General features: G+C 40.2%; 1 protein-coding gene across 3 annotated transcripts; it reads left to right on the top strand.

The window, feature by feature from the left end:
* Nucleotides 1-3,011: 3,011 nt before the first annotated feature.
* On the top strand, nucleotides 3,012-14,421 carry PDIK1L (PDLIM1 interacting kinase 1 like). Of its 3 annotated transcripts, none has more exons than XM_063105018.1 (3): nucleotides 3,012-3,076; nucleotides 5,837-6,138; nucleotides 10,885-14,421. In XM_063105018.1, exons 2-3 carry the CDS (start codon nucleotides 5,854-5,856, stop codon nucleotides 11,623-11,625), a joined length of 1,026 nt encoding a protein of 341 aa, XP_062961088.1. In that variant the 5' UTR covers nucleotides 3,012-3,076; nucleotides 5,837-5,853; the 3' UTR covers nucleotides 11,626-14,421. The 3 variants fall into 3 exon arrangements, with proteins under 3 accessions (XP_062961088.1, XP_062961087.1, XP_062961089.1); XM_063105017.1 differs by lacking the exon at nucleotides 3,012-3,076 and adding an exon at nucleotides 3,483-3,575; XM_063105019.1 differs by lacking the exon at nucleotides 3,012-3,076 and adding an exon at nucleotides 4,033-4,062.
* The last annotated feature ends 492 nt before the right edge of the window (nucleotides 14,422-14,913 follow it).

Below are 14,913 nucleotides of genomic sequence, written 5' to 3' on the forward strand. Positions count from 1 at the left end.
AATCTATCAGTTCATATTCAAATTTCCCGGATCATACCAAAGATATCTTTTGACAGTTCACTCACTTGAATCATGATATGACGTTACTGCATTTGGTAAGACTCTTGAGATTTATGCTTTAACATTCTACCTTCCCTTTTTATTTTCATGCCATGATTGCTGGAGAAACCAACGCTTGTCCTGTATTGTCCACATTTTGTCTTTGGCTGATTGTGGTTTTTGTCTCCTGTATTTCTGGTAAACTGGTAATTAGATCTTGGCTTGATTAGGCTTAGATTCTCTTTCTTTCTTTCCAGAATATTTCATGGAGACCACTGAATCCCCCTCTTAGTGATTTTAAGAGTGGCCAGTAGGTTCAGGCAGTGTTAGCCTAAGCTTTCCATTACAAAGTTCCCCAACAACTTTTCGCCCAATTGTTTAAGCATCATTTCGTGATCGTTGCCTAGACTCGTTATTCACAGTTCATTCTTTTAGGGTCATCTTGTATATGGGCATGTACGTTATGTAAAGATATATTCTAGGTCAGATTAACCGGGGTTAAAGCCAGGCTCTACTATTTACCGGATGTTTGACAAAATATTCTCATAAAAAAAAGATTAATGTAATTGCTCTAATAATTTTTGTGGTTTTATGTATTAATATATTTTTAAAACTGCCAGAGTGTATGTCTGTGCATTTTGTTTCTTTCTTGTGTGTATGTTTTTAATTTTTATGGAGTGCTTTATTCTTTTTTATTGAACTTTGTCTTACAAATATGCAAAACATTTACAAAGTTCTGAAATAAGAACTATATAATAAGGTATATTCACAGAAGTCTCATTTCCATCCCTATTCCCTCTAAACCACCCACATAGGCAACCATTTTATAAGTTTGGAGTTTATTCTTCCATCGTTTATCTTTTAAATACAAGCAATTCACGTATATTTATATCTCTCCATGACACACACAGAAGATAGTATACTATAAACACTAGTATGCATCTTGCTTATTTCACTTAACAATATACATGGAGATCACTCCAAATAAGTATATGTTTCTTTGTATATATAAGAAATTTTCCACATATCTTTTTTATGGCTTCATAGTACTTCAACCTGTGTATGTACTATAACTTATTCAACCAGTTCTTTATTATTAGACATGTGAGCAGTTTCCAGTCTTTTGCTATGCATTAATGACATAATGAATAGCCTTGTGCATACAGATTCTTGTATTTTTGCCAATATATCACTAGGATAGATTCCTAGAAATCTAGGATATGACCTAGGGTTACTGGGGCAAAGGGTAAATACGTATGTAATGCGGATGTATATACTGCCAAATTTCCTTGATAACAGTTACATCATTTTGCCTTCCCACTAACAATGTCTGAGAATGCTAGCCTCAGGTGTATTTTGATACCCTATCAGATTGAGGATACTGCAGAGATGAATCACAGACCCTCTCTGGCCCAGAACTCTTGGTCTTGAAGGAGAAGGCCTATGGGCAAACAAATAGTGATGTAATGTAATAAGCAGGGACAGATTTATCCTTAAGCTAATGAAGCTTAAGCTTCAGAATCCCTCACTTACGGGGACCTTTTCCAGTACCCTAGTAATGTGTTGACCGGGCCATTTTGTAATCCATTTCCTAAAGAGGACACCCCAAATTATTTAAGCTTTAAGCTCTACAAGACCTAAATCCACCTCACAAACATTACAGTTGGCCTATGTGGGGAGTGTGGGGGTGGATTTCAAATCTCAGTTCTTCAACCAGCTTGAGAAGAAGGGTTCCTATGATATTTAATGACCGATGAACCAAAGCAAAAGGCTACTCTGACCAAGAGACATCCCTCCCCTGATTCCATCACAGGTAGCTAGCTGTATTCCCAGAGCTTTCCATATTTTCCCACTACTCTCGAGGGTGGGAAACAAGTCTTGGCTGACGTCAGTATTCCCAGCAAACAGCTGAAGACTTGTACATGGATGCATTCAGGACAAAGTCTGAACAGATTACAGAGCAGTTTGGAGGATTTGGGGGCGCGGGGGGGGGGATGAGAGGCAGTTAGCCAGGGGAGTGTTAAAGGCAGGCACACCCCAAAACAGACATCTTTCGGTCAAATGAATGAGAGATGTTTTCTCACCTGTACAGACAAGGTTAGTAATAAAGCCTCCCCTTATGGGGTTTGGTTAAGACTAAGCGAGATCACTTATATAAAGACCTAATCCAATCCCAGACTCTCTGGAGAGGGTCCATAAATGGAGGATAGAAAATAAGATGGGCTGATCCCTGAGCGCAGCGACAGGGATTCTTTGTACATCGTGCCTGACACAGCATTGGGAGAAGGAACCACCACCTGACAAATAAATGGTGCAGTATAAATTGGGGAAGAAGGAATGGACGTTGCTGGCGGATGCTTACTGATCTGTGTAACTAACTGGACGACCGATTGGTCCTGGTCTCTGAGTGACGGTCAGCCGCGGGCCGGCTGTCAGGCCGATTGCGTGCCGGGATCTGATCGACAACTGTGGGGCAGCCGAACTACTCGGGCGGCCGAGGCTCCCACTGACCGTCCGGCCCGAAAGAACGGCCGTCTTCGCTGTAGATCCCGGCCCGGCTCGGACCGTGGCCTCTTCCCGAAACCGGGGTGATACCGACCCAGCACCAGGAGCCTGCCGGGCGGGGCGTCGTGGGCACTGCAGCTGGCTGCGGACGCCACCGTCCCCTCCCTCCCGCGCCGGGCAGGGCGCCCCGACTCCCCGCGGCCGCAGCCGGGGAACAATGAGGCGCCGGCTTCTTTAAGGGAGATACCACCGCGCCGGCGGGGCAGGGGACAGCGTCTTCCCAGATGATCGCACACAGCCCCGCGCCGCCGCCGCCTCGGCAACTGCACCGCCCGCAAACATGGCTCAGTGACTCGAACAAAAGGTGCAGCCTCCCTCCCAGCGGGGTGGACGCCAGGCCTCTCAGCTCCGGCCGTGCCTCCCCACGGGCCCGCCGAAGAGCTCTGCGTCCCGCAGGCACGCCAGGCCCGCGAGGGAGAAGATGCACCAGGCGTTCCGTCCCGACGACCCCAGCACACCAGCAAGCAGCTCGGTAGGTCCGAAGGGGGGCGGAGCGGGGGAGGGGAGGCCGCGGCCGGGCGCGCGAACCCCCAGGCCCGGACCCGCTGCTGCAGGCAATCCCCGGGGCCGCGGGCCGTGCGCGCCCGCTGCGGCTGCTGAGCGAACGAGCCCGGGCGTGGAGTGGCCTCGCCGTTTCCTGGTCCGGCCACCCCTGCGGGGAGGGGCACGAGTGGTGCGCTCCGGAGCGCGCACACCTCCCGTGACTCCGGGCTCCGCAAAGCCACAGGCGAGGGAAGGAGGCGAGCGGAGCACCGGGCGCGCGCCCAACAGGAACGGCGCTCGGCGTCCCGGCTTGCGCTACGGAAAGCCGGAGGGGGCGGGGCCGCTGGGCGTAAGGGGGTGTGTCCGCGCGCACCACGGGGGCGCGCGCCGGCCTCTGAGTGGAGGCTGCGGCGGCGGAGGCGCGAGCTGCCCGATAATGGCGGCCTGCAGCGCCCGTGAGAGGGAGAAGCGGCAGCGGCTATCCTGAGGTAAATCTGGCCCTTCGCCGCGGCAGAGAGGCCCTGCTACAGAGCCGACAACCCTGCATGTGCCTCCCTCCCCGGGAGGCCTGTCACAGACCTGTCAGAGGAATCATCCTGGGGAAGGCCCCACGCTCCTCAGGCCTGCGGCCCCGCGCCGCTCAGGCCACCGGCCCCAGCTGCGGCCTCCTCTCATGCCAGGGCCACCTCCTTAGGCCCCGGCTCCCAGCCCCCAGCCCTGAGGAGTTAGGGCAGCTGCAGGACTGGCTCTTCGGGGTGAAGGGCCTCGGGAGGATCCCCTCAGGGTTTCATCTGGTCGCGGCCGAGGAGAGGAAGGACCTGATACTTGGCCAATGAGCGCGGCCTGAGCCGCCGCGTCGGGCAACACCTCTGGCCTGGACTGGCCCTCCCGGGCACCAGCAGGTGTACGGCCTGGCCGGCCCGCGTCCGAGCGCTGGGTTAGCACGGCAGGCGGGAGCGCCCGGGAAATGTCATCGTAAGTCACTTAGGTCGCACAGGCTGCATCACCGTGTTGTCTTTTGATCCAGGGTCCCAAGGATTTCATAAACACCCTCCCTCCTTATTCAGAAAGGTGCTCTTTCCTATGGGGATTACACCAAACTGGAGGGGTTATGGGACCACTTCAAAGGCACGAGCCACTTTGAGATGGGTAGTAGTTGGCGGTCCACGTAGAGCAGGAAAGGATGTCTGCTGTGTAGCTGGGGCAGAGGATTCTGTGGCAGGGAATCAGACACTAGGAAATACAGTAGGAATTTGAAGGGTGAGTGTCCAATTAGAGTAAGTGGGACGAAAAGCAATCTCAGAAGCAGTCATTTTCTTTATGAAATCTGTCCTATGGACTTAAAGTAGCTGTTCCCAGTTTCTCAGGTCCTAGGGTCAGTAGATTTTTGTTTCCCAATTTAAAATTGTATTGTATATTTATACAAAATATAATATTTTGTATAAATATTATGCAATCTCAGGTTACTTTTCTTGCCCATGGGGACAATCTACAAATGAGAATTTGCTTCTGAAGCTCGTTAGAATCTTGAAATTCTTTGGTGAGGGAGGTACACTTTAGACTTCCTCCATTCAATACATGAGGATTTCTGTGTAGGGCCTTTGCTCCTGCCTTTAAATGATTTATCAAGTCGAATACCAAAGAACTCTGTCAGAGAGCCCCTTGATATGTACGTAGGATGGTTTTTGTTGGCAAAAATAATCCAGAACTAAATAGCTATTGTTAGGGCCAGCCCGTGGCTCACTTGGGAGAGTATGGTGCTGGTGGCACCAGGGCCACGGGTTCGGATCCCTATATGGGATGGCCGGTTAGCTCACTTGGGAGAGTGTGGCGCTGACACCACCAAGTCAGGGGTTAAGATCCCCTTACTGGTCATCTTTTGGGGGGAAAAAAATAGCTATTGTTAAAACAACAGCATGGCTTTCTATTTGATTCTAAATAAACAACAAAAAGGTAGCTATATTCTAAGTAGCTTACTTTATTTTTAAAAGAACATTTCTTTTCCACAAACTTTATTTTCATTATTTTACAAGAAATAAGGAAATAAAAACAAAATTAAAATATGAACATATAAAGCGGTTTACTTTTAAGTAATAAAAACAACAGCTAAACGTTTTCAGTTCTAGAAGTGATCTGGTTCACTTTCGTTCCTTAAGCATAAGCCAGCTGTTTGTAATTCTGTGAGGGTTTTTTTGTTTTTGCTGTTTTTATGAGTTTTGGGTGTGTCAGCCTTAAGGCGAAGCTAGGGTTTTGCTTCCTTGTTTGTTTTTTCATGATCAATAAATAAAAAGGCTGAATTTTTTGGTTTATTTTTAACAACGACGTTTTCAAGTAGTTCATATAAGCAGTATAGTGTAATGGTTAAAATCGTGGATGCCTGGACCAGATGGCCTGTTTTCAAATTCTAGGTCCATCGGTTACTAGATGTTTAACCTTCGGCATTTCACTTAACCTCTCCATGCTTTAGTTTCCTATAAAATGACCATAATAGTACCTACCTCATAAGATTATTGTGAGGATAAAATTAATATTATAAGGTGCTTGAAACAATTCCTGATACATGGTAAGTACTATGTAAGTATTAGCTTTATCATTTTTAGTATTATTATTAAAATTAGGTTTGCCCAAGCTATATCAACTGTCCTTCAAGCACTGCAGACCTTAAGACAGATGATAACTAGATCATATATAAGAAGAAACATAAGCCAGCAGGTATACCTAATTTCAACAGAGCACTTTATTTTTCCAGAAACCTCGACCTTGAAGATGGTGAGTAGCCAGCCAAAGTACGATCTAATACGGGAGGTAGGCCGAGGTAGTTATGGTGTTGTGTATGAAGCAGTCATCAGAAAGACTTCTGCACGAGTGGCAGTGAAGAAAATTCGATGCCACGCACCTGAAAATGTTGAACTAGCACTTCGTGAGTTCTGGGCACTAAGCAGTATCAAGAGCCAACATCCAAATGTGATTCACTTGGAGGAATGCATCCTACAAAAAGATGGGATGGTGCAAAAGATGTCCCACGGCTCTAATTCTTCCCTTTATTTACAGGTATGTGTCATTGAATGGGAAATAGAAATGATTTGAACATAGCATTGGACAGCAAGAAGAGGAATTGAAAGGGTCAGATGTACTTCTCCCTTTAAATGCAGGTGTTTTATAGTTAGGAGTAGATAGTGGTCTGCCAAGAATTTGGTAGATGTTTGCTTTAAAACAAGGTTTTATTTAAACCTGTGATGCACATACCTAAAAATAACATAAGCCACCTGTTATGCCATGGTACTTGCCAGTCTACATAGGAATGGGGCAAGATAGGAGCAAGAGAAGTACTTGAGACCAGAGTCTCTAATAAGTTCACTTCTTTGAAATCAATTTTTTTTGGAACTGAAGACAGAAGAAAAGGGAAAACTCCACAACCAGTAGCAGCACCCATAGGTAATTGGGCATCTCTTTTATAAATCACTGGTTTGAACATAAGTCTTTGCTGTTTTAGAGGATTATATGGTTTCTTAACCATACAATTCTAGTTAATCTTCATGAAATATGTGGTTTATCACCTAACTGTTATTAAAATTGCTAATAGATAACATTCAGGTTCCTACCTGGTTCCATGCTCTGTGTTAAGTGCTTTAAAGGCAGTTGCTCAGAGCAATCCTATGAGGAAAGTGCTATTATTATCTTCATTACAAAGGAAGAAACTGAGGCCTGCAATAGATAATGAATTTATCCAAAGTCACCTAGCTAGCAAATGGTGGAATTGGGAGCTAGACCTAAGTTTCTGACAGCTAAAGCTTGTGCTCTTTTAACTCCCAAATGACTCTTTTGTAGACCTGGAGAAAGCACTAACATAGGAAAATGGAAAAGTTTTTTTTAAAGTTGGCTTCTGTCAAAAATCAAAATCTCTAGTAGCTCTATACTCACTGACTAGAAAAGATACTTAAGACATAGCTTGTTAAAGGCCAGAGCAAAATATCTTAAGGCCAGTTATTCTTAGAAAATGAAACTTTCCTTGAGTGTGTCTAAATTCAGAATTTACTATCAGACTTTTTTACCATTTTAAAGTCTGTTTTTAACACAACAAAAGCTTTTGGACTGGGAACAACAAAGAAAACAAACATGGTAATCTGTGTAATTAAAAACTTGCAGATTTCATTGTATGGTGAACAAATATCAATCTTGAGAACTTATATTGGAGTTTAGCACTCTCTGCCCTGAGAATTTAATTTATATTGCAGTTTAGCACTCTATGCCCTGAGAACTTAATTGATTATACATATTTATGGGATACAGAGTTGACTATCAGTATTTGTGTACAGTATATGATGATCAAATCAACATTATTAGCAGGTTCATCATTACACGTTGCAATTATTCGTGTCCCTTACCCAATTACTTCCTAACCTCCCTCCTCCTCCCCCTATCATACCTCTACTAACTATAGGTCTGTTTTCTCCTGAAAGTTCAATGTTTTGTTGTGGCCCTCCTTCCCTCCCTCCTCCCTTCCTTCCTTTCTTCCTCTTATGAGTGAGGATGTGCAGTATTTCTTTTTCTATGCCTGGCTTATTTCACTTAACATGATTTTCTCCAAGCTCATCCATGTTGCTGTGAACAGCAGAATTTCATTCTTTTTGATGGCTGAATAATATTCCACATGTATATATACCACATTTTCCTTATCCAGTCGTCCATTGATGGACATTTAGATGGGTGCCATGTCTTGGCTAATGTAAATAGAGCTGTGATGAACATGGGAGTACAGGTGTCCCTTCAACATGATGATTTCTATTCCTTTCGGTATATACTCAAGTGGTATTGCTGGATCATATGGCAGTTCTATCTGTCGTTGTCTGAGAAACCTCCATACTGTTTTCCATAATGGCTGTACTAATTTACAGCCCCACCAACAGTGTAGAAGAGTTCCTTTTCTCCACATCCTCGCCAGCATTTGTTATTCTCAGTCTTTTTGATAATAGCCAGTCTAGCTGGGGTGAGATGATTATCTCAGTGTGGTTTGATTTGCATTTCCCTGATGGTTAGTGATGTTGAACATATGCACTTAAGACAGTGAATATAAAACATAACTCTAGGCTGTATTCATTTTATTGTTTACTTTTTAAAAAAGTGCTTATTATGTAAGTTGCATTGATAGAAAATATTGGAAATATTTTTACCATATTCTCTCTTAAAAGTGGATAGAGCCTTGCTGAACTTTGCATTAAGTTTTAGACACAAAGATGCATAATCTGTTTTAGACTACAAAAAGACATTTGAACATATGACTTAATGGTGAGTCCAGATCCAGCAACCATTATAGTAACTAGGCATAAGCTGGTCTTTCAAGATTTTAAGATGTAAAGTACTACCAGACTTGATTTTGTGATTTTTCTATCTAAAGCACCTTTTTGTTTAGTAAATCTCTTTCATCTTTTAAAGCCTGATAAACCTGTGTTTGATTTGTGGCACTTTTTGCTAGCTGAATGACATTGGATAACTAATCCAACTCTTCCCAGCATCTGTTTCTTTATGTGTAAAATAATAGTAATAATTTCTACTTTCTGCAAGAGTTGTCAGAATTAGAGTTGATGCAGAAACAAACTTGGTACATAGAAGTACTCAGTAATAGGTACTTCTCTTAAAATTGTCTTTTCTGTGGACTTATTTAGTTGACCAGACATTCATCAGCACAATTAGGAAGTGCCTCTTCTAAATTTACATCTAGTAAAGATAACCAATATCTACATCTAGTAAAGAAAAATAAATCTATAGCGTGACCACAGCATCCCTATGTGTGGTTGTCTCCATTCTCTATACAAATTTTAATTTTTCTCCATGTTTTTACAGATATCTTCTTCCTTGTCCTCAGTTGGAATCATTAAATCAGTTTCTGATAGCTAAAAACCTCACCTAGAAGAAAATGTAAAACAAATAACAGAATACACAGTCTCAGGCATAGGAATTTAGTGGCCAATCTGTATACTTGTGATAAATGTCATAAATGAGACGTACAGGATGGTACAGGAGCATATAACAGGGAACCCAACATAATCCTGAGTTTCAAGAATTATGAACTGTTTAAACTAAAACTTGTAGGGCGAAGAAGCTAGATAAGTGAATGAGAAAAACTTCCCAGGCAGAAAGAACTGTACATATAAAGGTCTTGAAGTGAAAAGCATGAAGTGTTTTAAGAATAGAAAAAAGATAGTAAAACTGGGGTGTACAGGGAGAGTTGTTTTAGATGAGACTAGAAGGGTTAGCAGGAGTCAGAGCACACAAGGTCCCATAGCCCATGTTAAAGAGCCTGGACTTCATCCTAAAAGAACCATTTCATAAGGGAAACCATTGAAGGACTATAGGCAAGAGAACCAATAGCTAACATCCTCTACAGGTGAAAATAAGCAGATTTGGATACTACTGTATTTCCAAGCTCTTAACCAGAGACCTAAGACCTGGTTTCATATGGTGTGGATGCCAAAAATAGTTTTTACACTTTTTAAAACCTGTTAAAAAAAAAGAAAAGAAAAGAAGAATGTGGGACAGAGACCTTATGTGGCTTGTTAAGCCTAAAATATTTACTGTCTGGCCTTACTCTAAGCCATTCTTCAAATGCTGGGATCCTACATTTTTCAAAGCTATTTAGGAAGTTTGCTTCTGACAGTAAAGACAGAAGAGAAACCTGTTTAGTAACAGTGCACCTGGTAAATAATTGTGTAATCTGTACCTTTCTATTCTTTTATTTTTCTGTGTCTCACTGGCAAACACATTCAACAAGGAAAATACATGCAAAAGAGACATCTGCAGACCATTGCAATTACTGCTGTTGGCAGTGGGGAGAGATGGCATAAAGGGATGTTCTTTGCTTCTGCCCACCAAAATTACCAGAGGAAGTAGATTTAAATGTAAAATTAGCAGTTTATTCACTCTTCAGCTTTTTCTATTCAACCCATGGGTCTGAAAAGGATACCATATACAACAAATGCTTTTAAAGCACTATACACCTGTATTTTTAGAGTGGTAGTTTGTGTCCAGTGAAGCAATATTCTTAAATTTCAGGAACTAGAAGAGTTATAATTAGATAATAACAAAACAGTGATTTATTCTGTTTTCAGTTTGTATCAAAGAAGAAATATACAAACTCAGACTTGAATTTTTCTATCAAAAGGCAAATTTGATTTTTATAAGTTGGTTTTAAAAAAGCCATGCAGTGATAGAGATAGCCAACATATTTGCATTCTGCCTGTATAAGTTCATGAAGTTAGGATGTCAGTGTTTATCAGTGACTATAGGAACACTTTATTTCTACAACAGTTAGTTGCTCCTTGATCATTTTTCTCTTGATTTCATAGGTTTTGTTGATTATGTGCAATGAGCAAGAAGTATATTTCAGGCAGTTTCATTGAATAGAATTTCCTAATTGAGGTTTATACCTCAACCGGCAGTCTCCTAGGTCTATCTGCTGAAACTTTGGTCTTTTCATGAAGCTATGAGCTAGGTGGGTAGAATTCAGCTCCATTGACACATGCAGAAAATATATGGCCAATTGGACACTTTTCAAAATAAACGTATTTTTAAATAAATTTTTACCTCTTGGCTTGGAGAGTTGGCATGTATTCATTAGGGACAGAGAGACAGTTTGAGGAAGTGAGGTTTAAAATAAAATGCATATATGAAATCACTGACCAAATAAAATATTCATGGAGTTTCCACTTAAAACTGGAAACTGACTTAAACTTTGAATCAGTTATTCTTTTTCTATAACCTGTGCAGATGATTGTAATCTATTTTTTTTCCTGTTTGTAGCTTGTAGAGACTTCTTTAAAAGGAGAAATTGCCTTTGATCCCAGAAGCGCCTATTATTTGTGGTTTGTGATGGATTTTTGTGACGGAGGAGATATGAATGAATATCTGTTGTCCAGAAAACCCAATCGTAAAACTAACACCAGCTTCATGCTTCAGCTGAGCAGTGCCCTGGCTTTCTTGCATAAAAACCAGATCATCCACCGAGATCTTAAGCCTGATAACATCCTGATTTCTCAAAGCAGGTTGGATACCAGTGACTTGGAACCCACACTGAAAGTGGCTGATTTTGGTCTAAGTAAAGTTTGTTCAGCCTCTGGGCAAAACCCAGAAGAACCTGTCAGTGTAAACAAGTGTTTCCTTTCCACAGCATGTGGGACAGATTTCTACATGGCTCCTGAAGTGTGGGAAGGACATTACACAGCAAAAGCTGACATCTTTGCTCTGGGGATTATAATCTGGGCAATGCTGGAAAGGATCACATTCATAGACACAGAGACAAAGAAGGAACTCTTGGGGAGTTATGTAAAACAAGGAACTGAGATTGTACCTGTTGGGGAGGCACTTCTGGAAAATCCTAAAATGGAACTTCTCATTCCTGTGAAAAAAAAGTCTATGAATGGGCGAATGAAACAATTAATTAAGGAAATGCTGGCTGCAAACCCTCAGGATCGTCCAGATGCTTTTGAACTAGAACTCAGATTAGTACAAATTGCATTTAAAGATAGCAGCTGGGAAACGTGACACATATTATTTGCAAATATCTTGGATGATATGCTGCTTCTGTTTTAACAGTGATGCAACATGTGGCTGAAAAAGAACATAAAAAGCTAAACACCTTATAAGGGTTTAGATTTTATTGTGGGGTGTTTTTTTTCCTCATTTTTCATAAATCCAAGCTGGCCATTTTATTAGTATGTTTTAAATGTGTATTACCAATGTGGGTGTAAAATTTTTTTAAGTGGTCATTGGTAGAAGTTTGGCAGGAAAATTCTCTTAAGAGCCAAGAAGAGAAGAAAGCCCAGTTTTCTGGAAACATGTCTCTAAGTATTTTAGACATTCCTTGTCAGTATTAGGAATTTCCATGGAAGAGGAGGTTTGCATGCTGGTAATGCAACCTTTGAAGCTTTGTAAAGGAAACATATATGTATATATTTATGTATATGTAAGTATGTGAATGTGTGCATTTTGCATTCCATATGAAGAAAATGCCACTTCTGTTTAAATTATTTGATGTAGGTTTGGGTTTTTGAGATTTGCTGGTGAAATCCGTGATGAAAAATAAACCTTCCCTCATGTTCCTACCCTGTCCCTCCCTCTAATGAAATCATACTAAGTTTTTATTATTTTTGAAATATTATACAGCTTTTTGTAAGGCATCATTTTGGAGGGTCTAAAATTATCCGATTAAACATAGGTGAAATTAAATGATCCAAAGCTGCTGAAGTAGGTTTGAGCTCTCCCGTGCCCTGTGCTGCAGGAGTTAAATTAGTCATGCAATCATATGGTAGAAGGTTGACAAGGACACTGATGATTCAGTCATACCTTCTTTAGGTAACTGAGTATTCATTTAACCAGTTAAACCACTGCATTGGGACATGTCTGCACTTGAGTTTCTACAGTCTGATATAAATCTGAACACAGGATCCTTCTGTTTCTGAAAACTTTGCTATATATGAACTATAATACTTGATATATTAATTTTTGGTTTCAAGGCTTTGTCTAAGCCTCAGCATAAAGTTGAAGAAACCAAATGAGCTCTGCCCTCACATTGCCTGCCCTGATATGGTCTCTTGTTGAATCACTGGAGTTCCTCTCATTTTGGCACTGATGCTGTTTTCTCTTGTCTATTTTGAGGCAGTAATGGTATTGATATGATTCTGTTAAATGTTGATCACCTTTTTTTTAAATGGGAGATGATACCTATACAGTTTGGCAAAATGGATAAAATACTGAAGCATCACCTACTTTTGAAGTAGAAAAGTTATCAGTTTATACAATCACTTGGTATGGTCTACATCAAAACCCAACAGGCCATTTTTCCTCTTGAAATTAGTTTGATTTTTAACTGTATGGGTGTCACCAGTTTGTTTTCTTGTAAATGCAAATAGTTAAAAATCTAAGGAAAGAATGCTTTTCTAAAATGGAACTTTAGCCTTTAAGGTTAAATAGACTATATGACATCTAGGTTAATCTTTATAAAGCACTAGAATCTTTGGTCAAAAGTCAAACAAAATAGTATTAGGGTATTGAAATTATTGGTAGTTTGCATAGTCTCAGCTTTTTTGAACTTTTACAACTTTCAGAATATTACTGTCATAATTTTTCCCCACTTAAAATGTGTTCAAAGGACAATAGAAAGTAAAACATTATCAAAAATGGAGTAAGTAAAATTTCTGGACTATATTACTTGATCTGGAGGTTTAAAATTTGGACTGAAAGGTTTTATTGAAATAAAGCCTCTGACAGTGAAAAAAAACCACATACTTTTAACATCACTTTCAAGCTAATATAAGAGTTGTTTTGGAAATAGATGTGGAAATACACTGGAACTTCATGGTAATTGACCCTCTGGATCACCAAATTAGTTTAACACAGATCTGTCCAAGGGGATTAAGTTACTGGAAGTAAGAAAAAGCATCATTATAATGTCTCCTCAATAGTGTGGCACTTCAGCAGAGATTCATAGGCGATGATGGTATGCCAGTGCTTCATTTACTCTTCAAATATCTATGTGCTTCGAGCCACAGTTTCCTAAGTACATAGTTTTTGGTCCTGCTTCACTTAAAATAGCTACTAATTATCATTTATTTCGAAAGATTTTACCTGTGAAGTGGAATTCTTTCTTTCATTGGGATTAAGGATGTGAGGTGATCAGGAAGTTTCTTCTGGAATTTTCATAAGTCCATGTATTCTAAAATAGCCTATGATACCAAGAAAAACGATAATAAATTCTTCGTCTTTTTTTTGTTCTTTCAGTCAGAGGTATTTATTAAGTACCTACTGTGTGCACAGCACTAAATGTTAGTTGATAAAATGACAATTAAAAAATGGCATTTAGCCACAGGCCTTTTCCAGCCAGGAGTAAGAAATAAAAGATGATTACCAAGAATTTGTGCACAGTGCCTTGCCCATAATAGGTACTCAATAAAAAATTATTCCTCATAGAGTCTCTTGCCATGGTTTATAGTGTTTTATGAAATTTGTCTTAATTGAAAAAAAGACCAAATATTTCAAACAAATTTATAGGCAGCTGTGGCCAGTTAAAATATGGGGTTGTACAGTTAGTTCCTAGGATGTTATTTTGCACTAGTTGTCACTTAGAAAGATATGGGGTTCCTGTAGAATTTTGGTGCTAAGGGATACTTTGTCATTATGATGAAGTGTTAAGTGTCAGATAAATAGCACACAGAATAGTTCTTTCTGCTGGTCTGTTTTTCTCTTTGTTGTTGTTGTTTTTCATTGTAAAATGTTATCAATCAAACTATTGTAGCAGCTACAAAATAATTCACCAGCATGACAAAATGGTCAAAAAATAAGTCATCAGCACTTCAAAAATGAAAGAAACTTTTGAAATTTTCTTTTAAAATTGTCAAATATATTTTATGAAGAATTTATAAAAGGGGGGAAATGATTGTAATTTATTGTTCATGACAGTTTTGTTTTGTTTTTTAATAAAGTGAGTTTCAACAACAAAAAATATTCTGACAGTTCTACATTGCTGCTTTGGTAGCTCTGTGAGTAGTTCTGTAGTGCTTCATGAGCTTAAAATAGAGGATATAAAGTTTGAAACAATGTATTTTTCAGACTTATCTATTAAATGATACTTTCTGAAATAGAAGCTATTGCTGAGGAAAAGATAATTGATTTATAGTAGTTTCAACATTTCAAGTTCTCTAAAATGCTCACTATCTTACTGTATTTGCTTTGTACACGAGAAGAACATGTATTGCCTGAGATAACTTTTTTTCATTTATCTTTCTATTTCGTTAAGCTGAGTATGCATCTCAGATTCAGAATGATGTATATTAA

This window comes from Cynocephalus volans, chromosome 8 (genome assembly GCF_027409185.1).
Source record: "Cynocephalus volans isolate mCynVol1 chromosome 8, mCynVol1.pri, whole genome shotgun sequence".
NCBI lineage: Eukaryota > Metazoa > Chordata > Mammalia > Dermoptera > Cynocephalidae > Cynocephalus > Cynocephalus volans.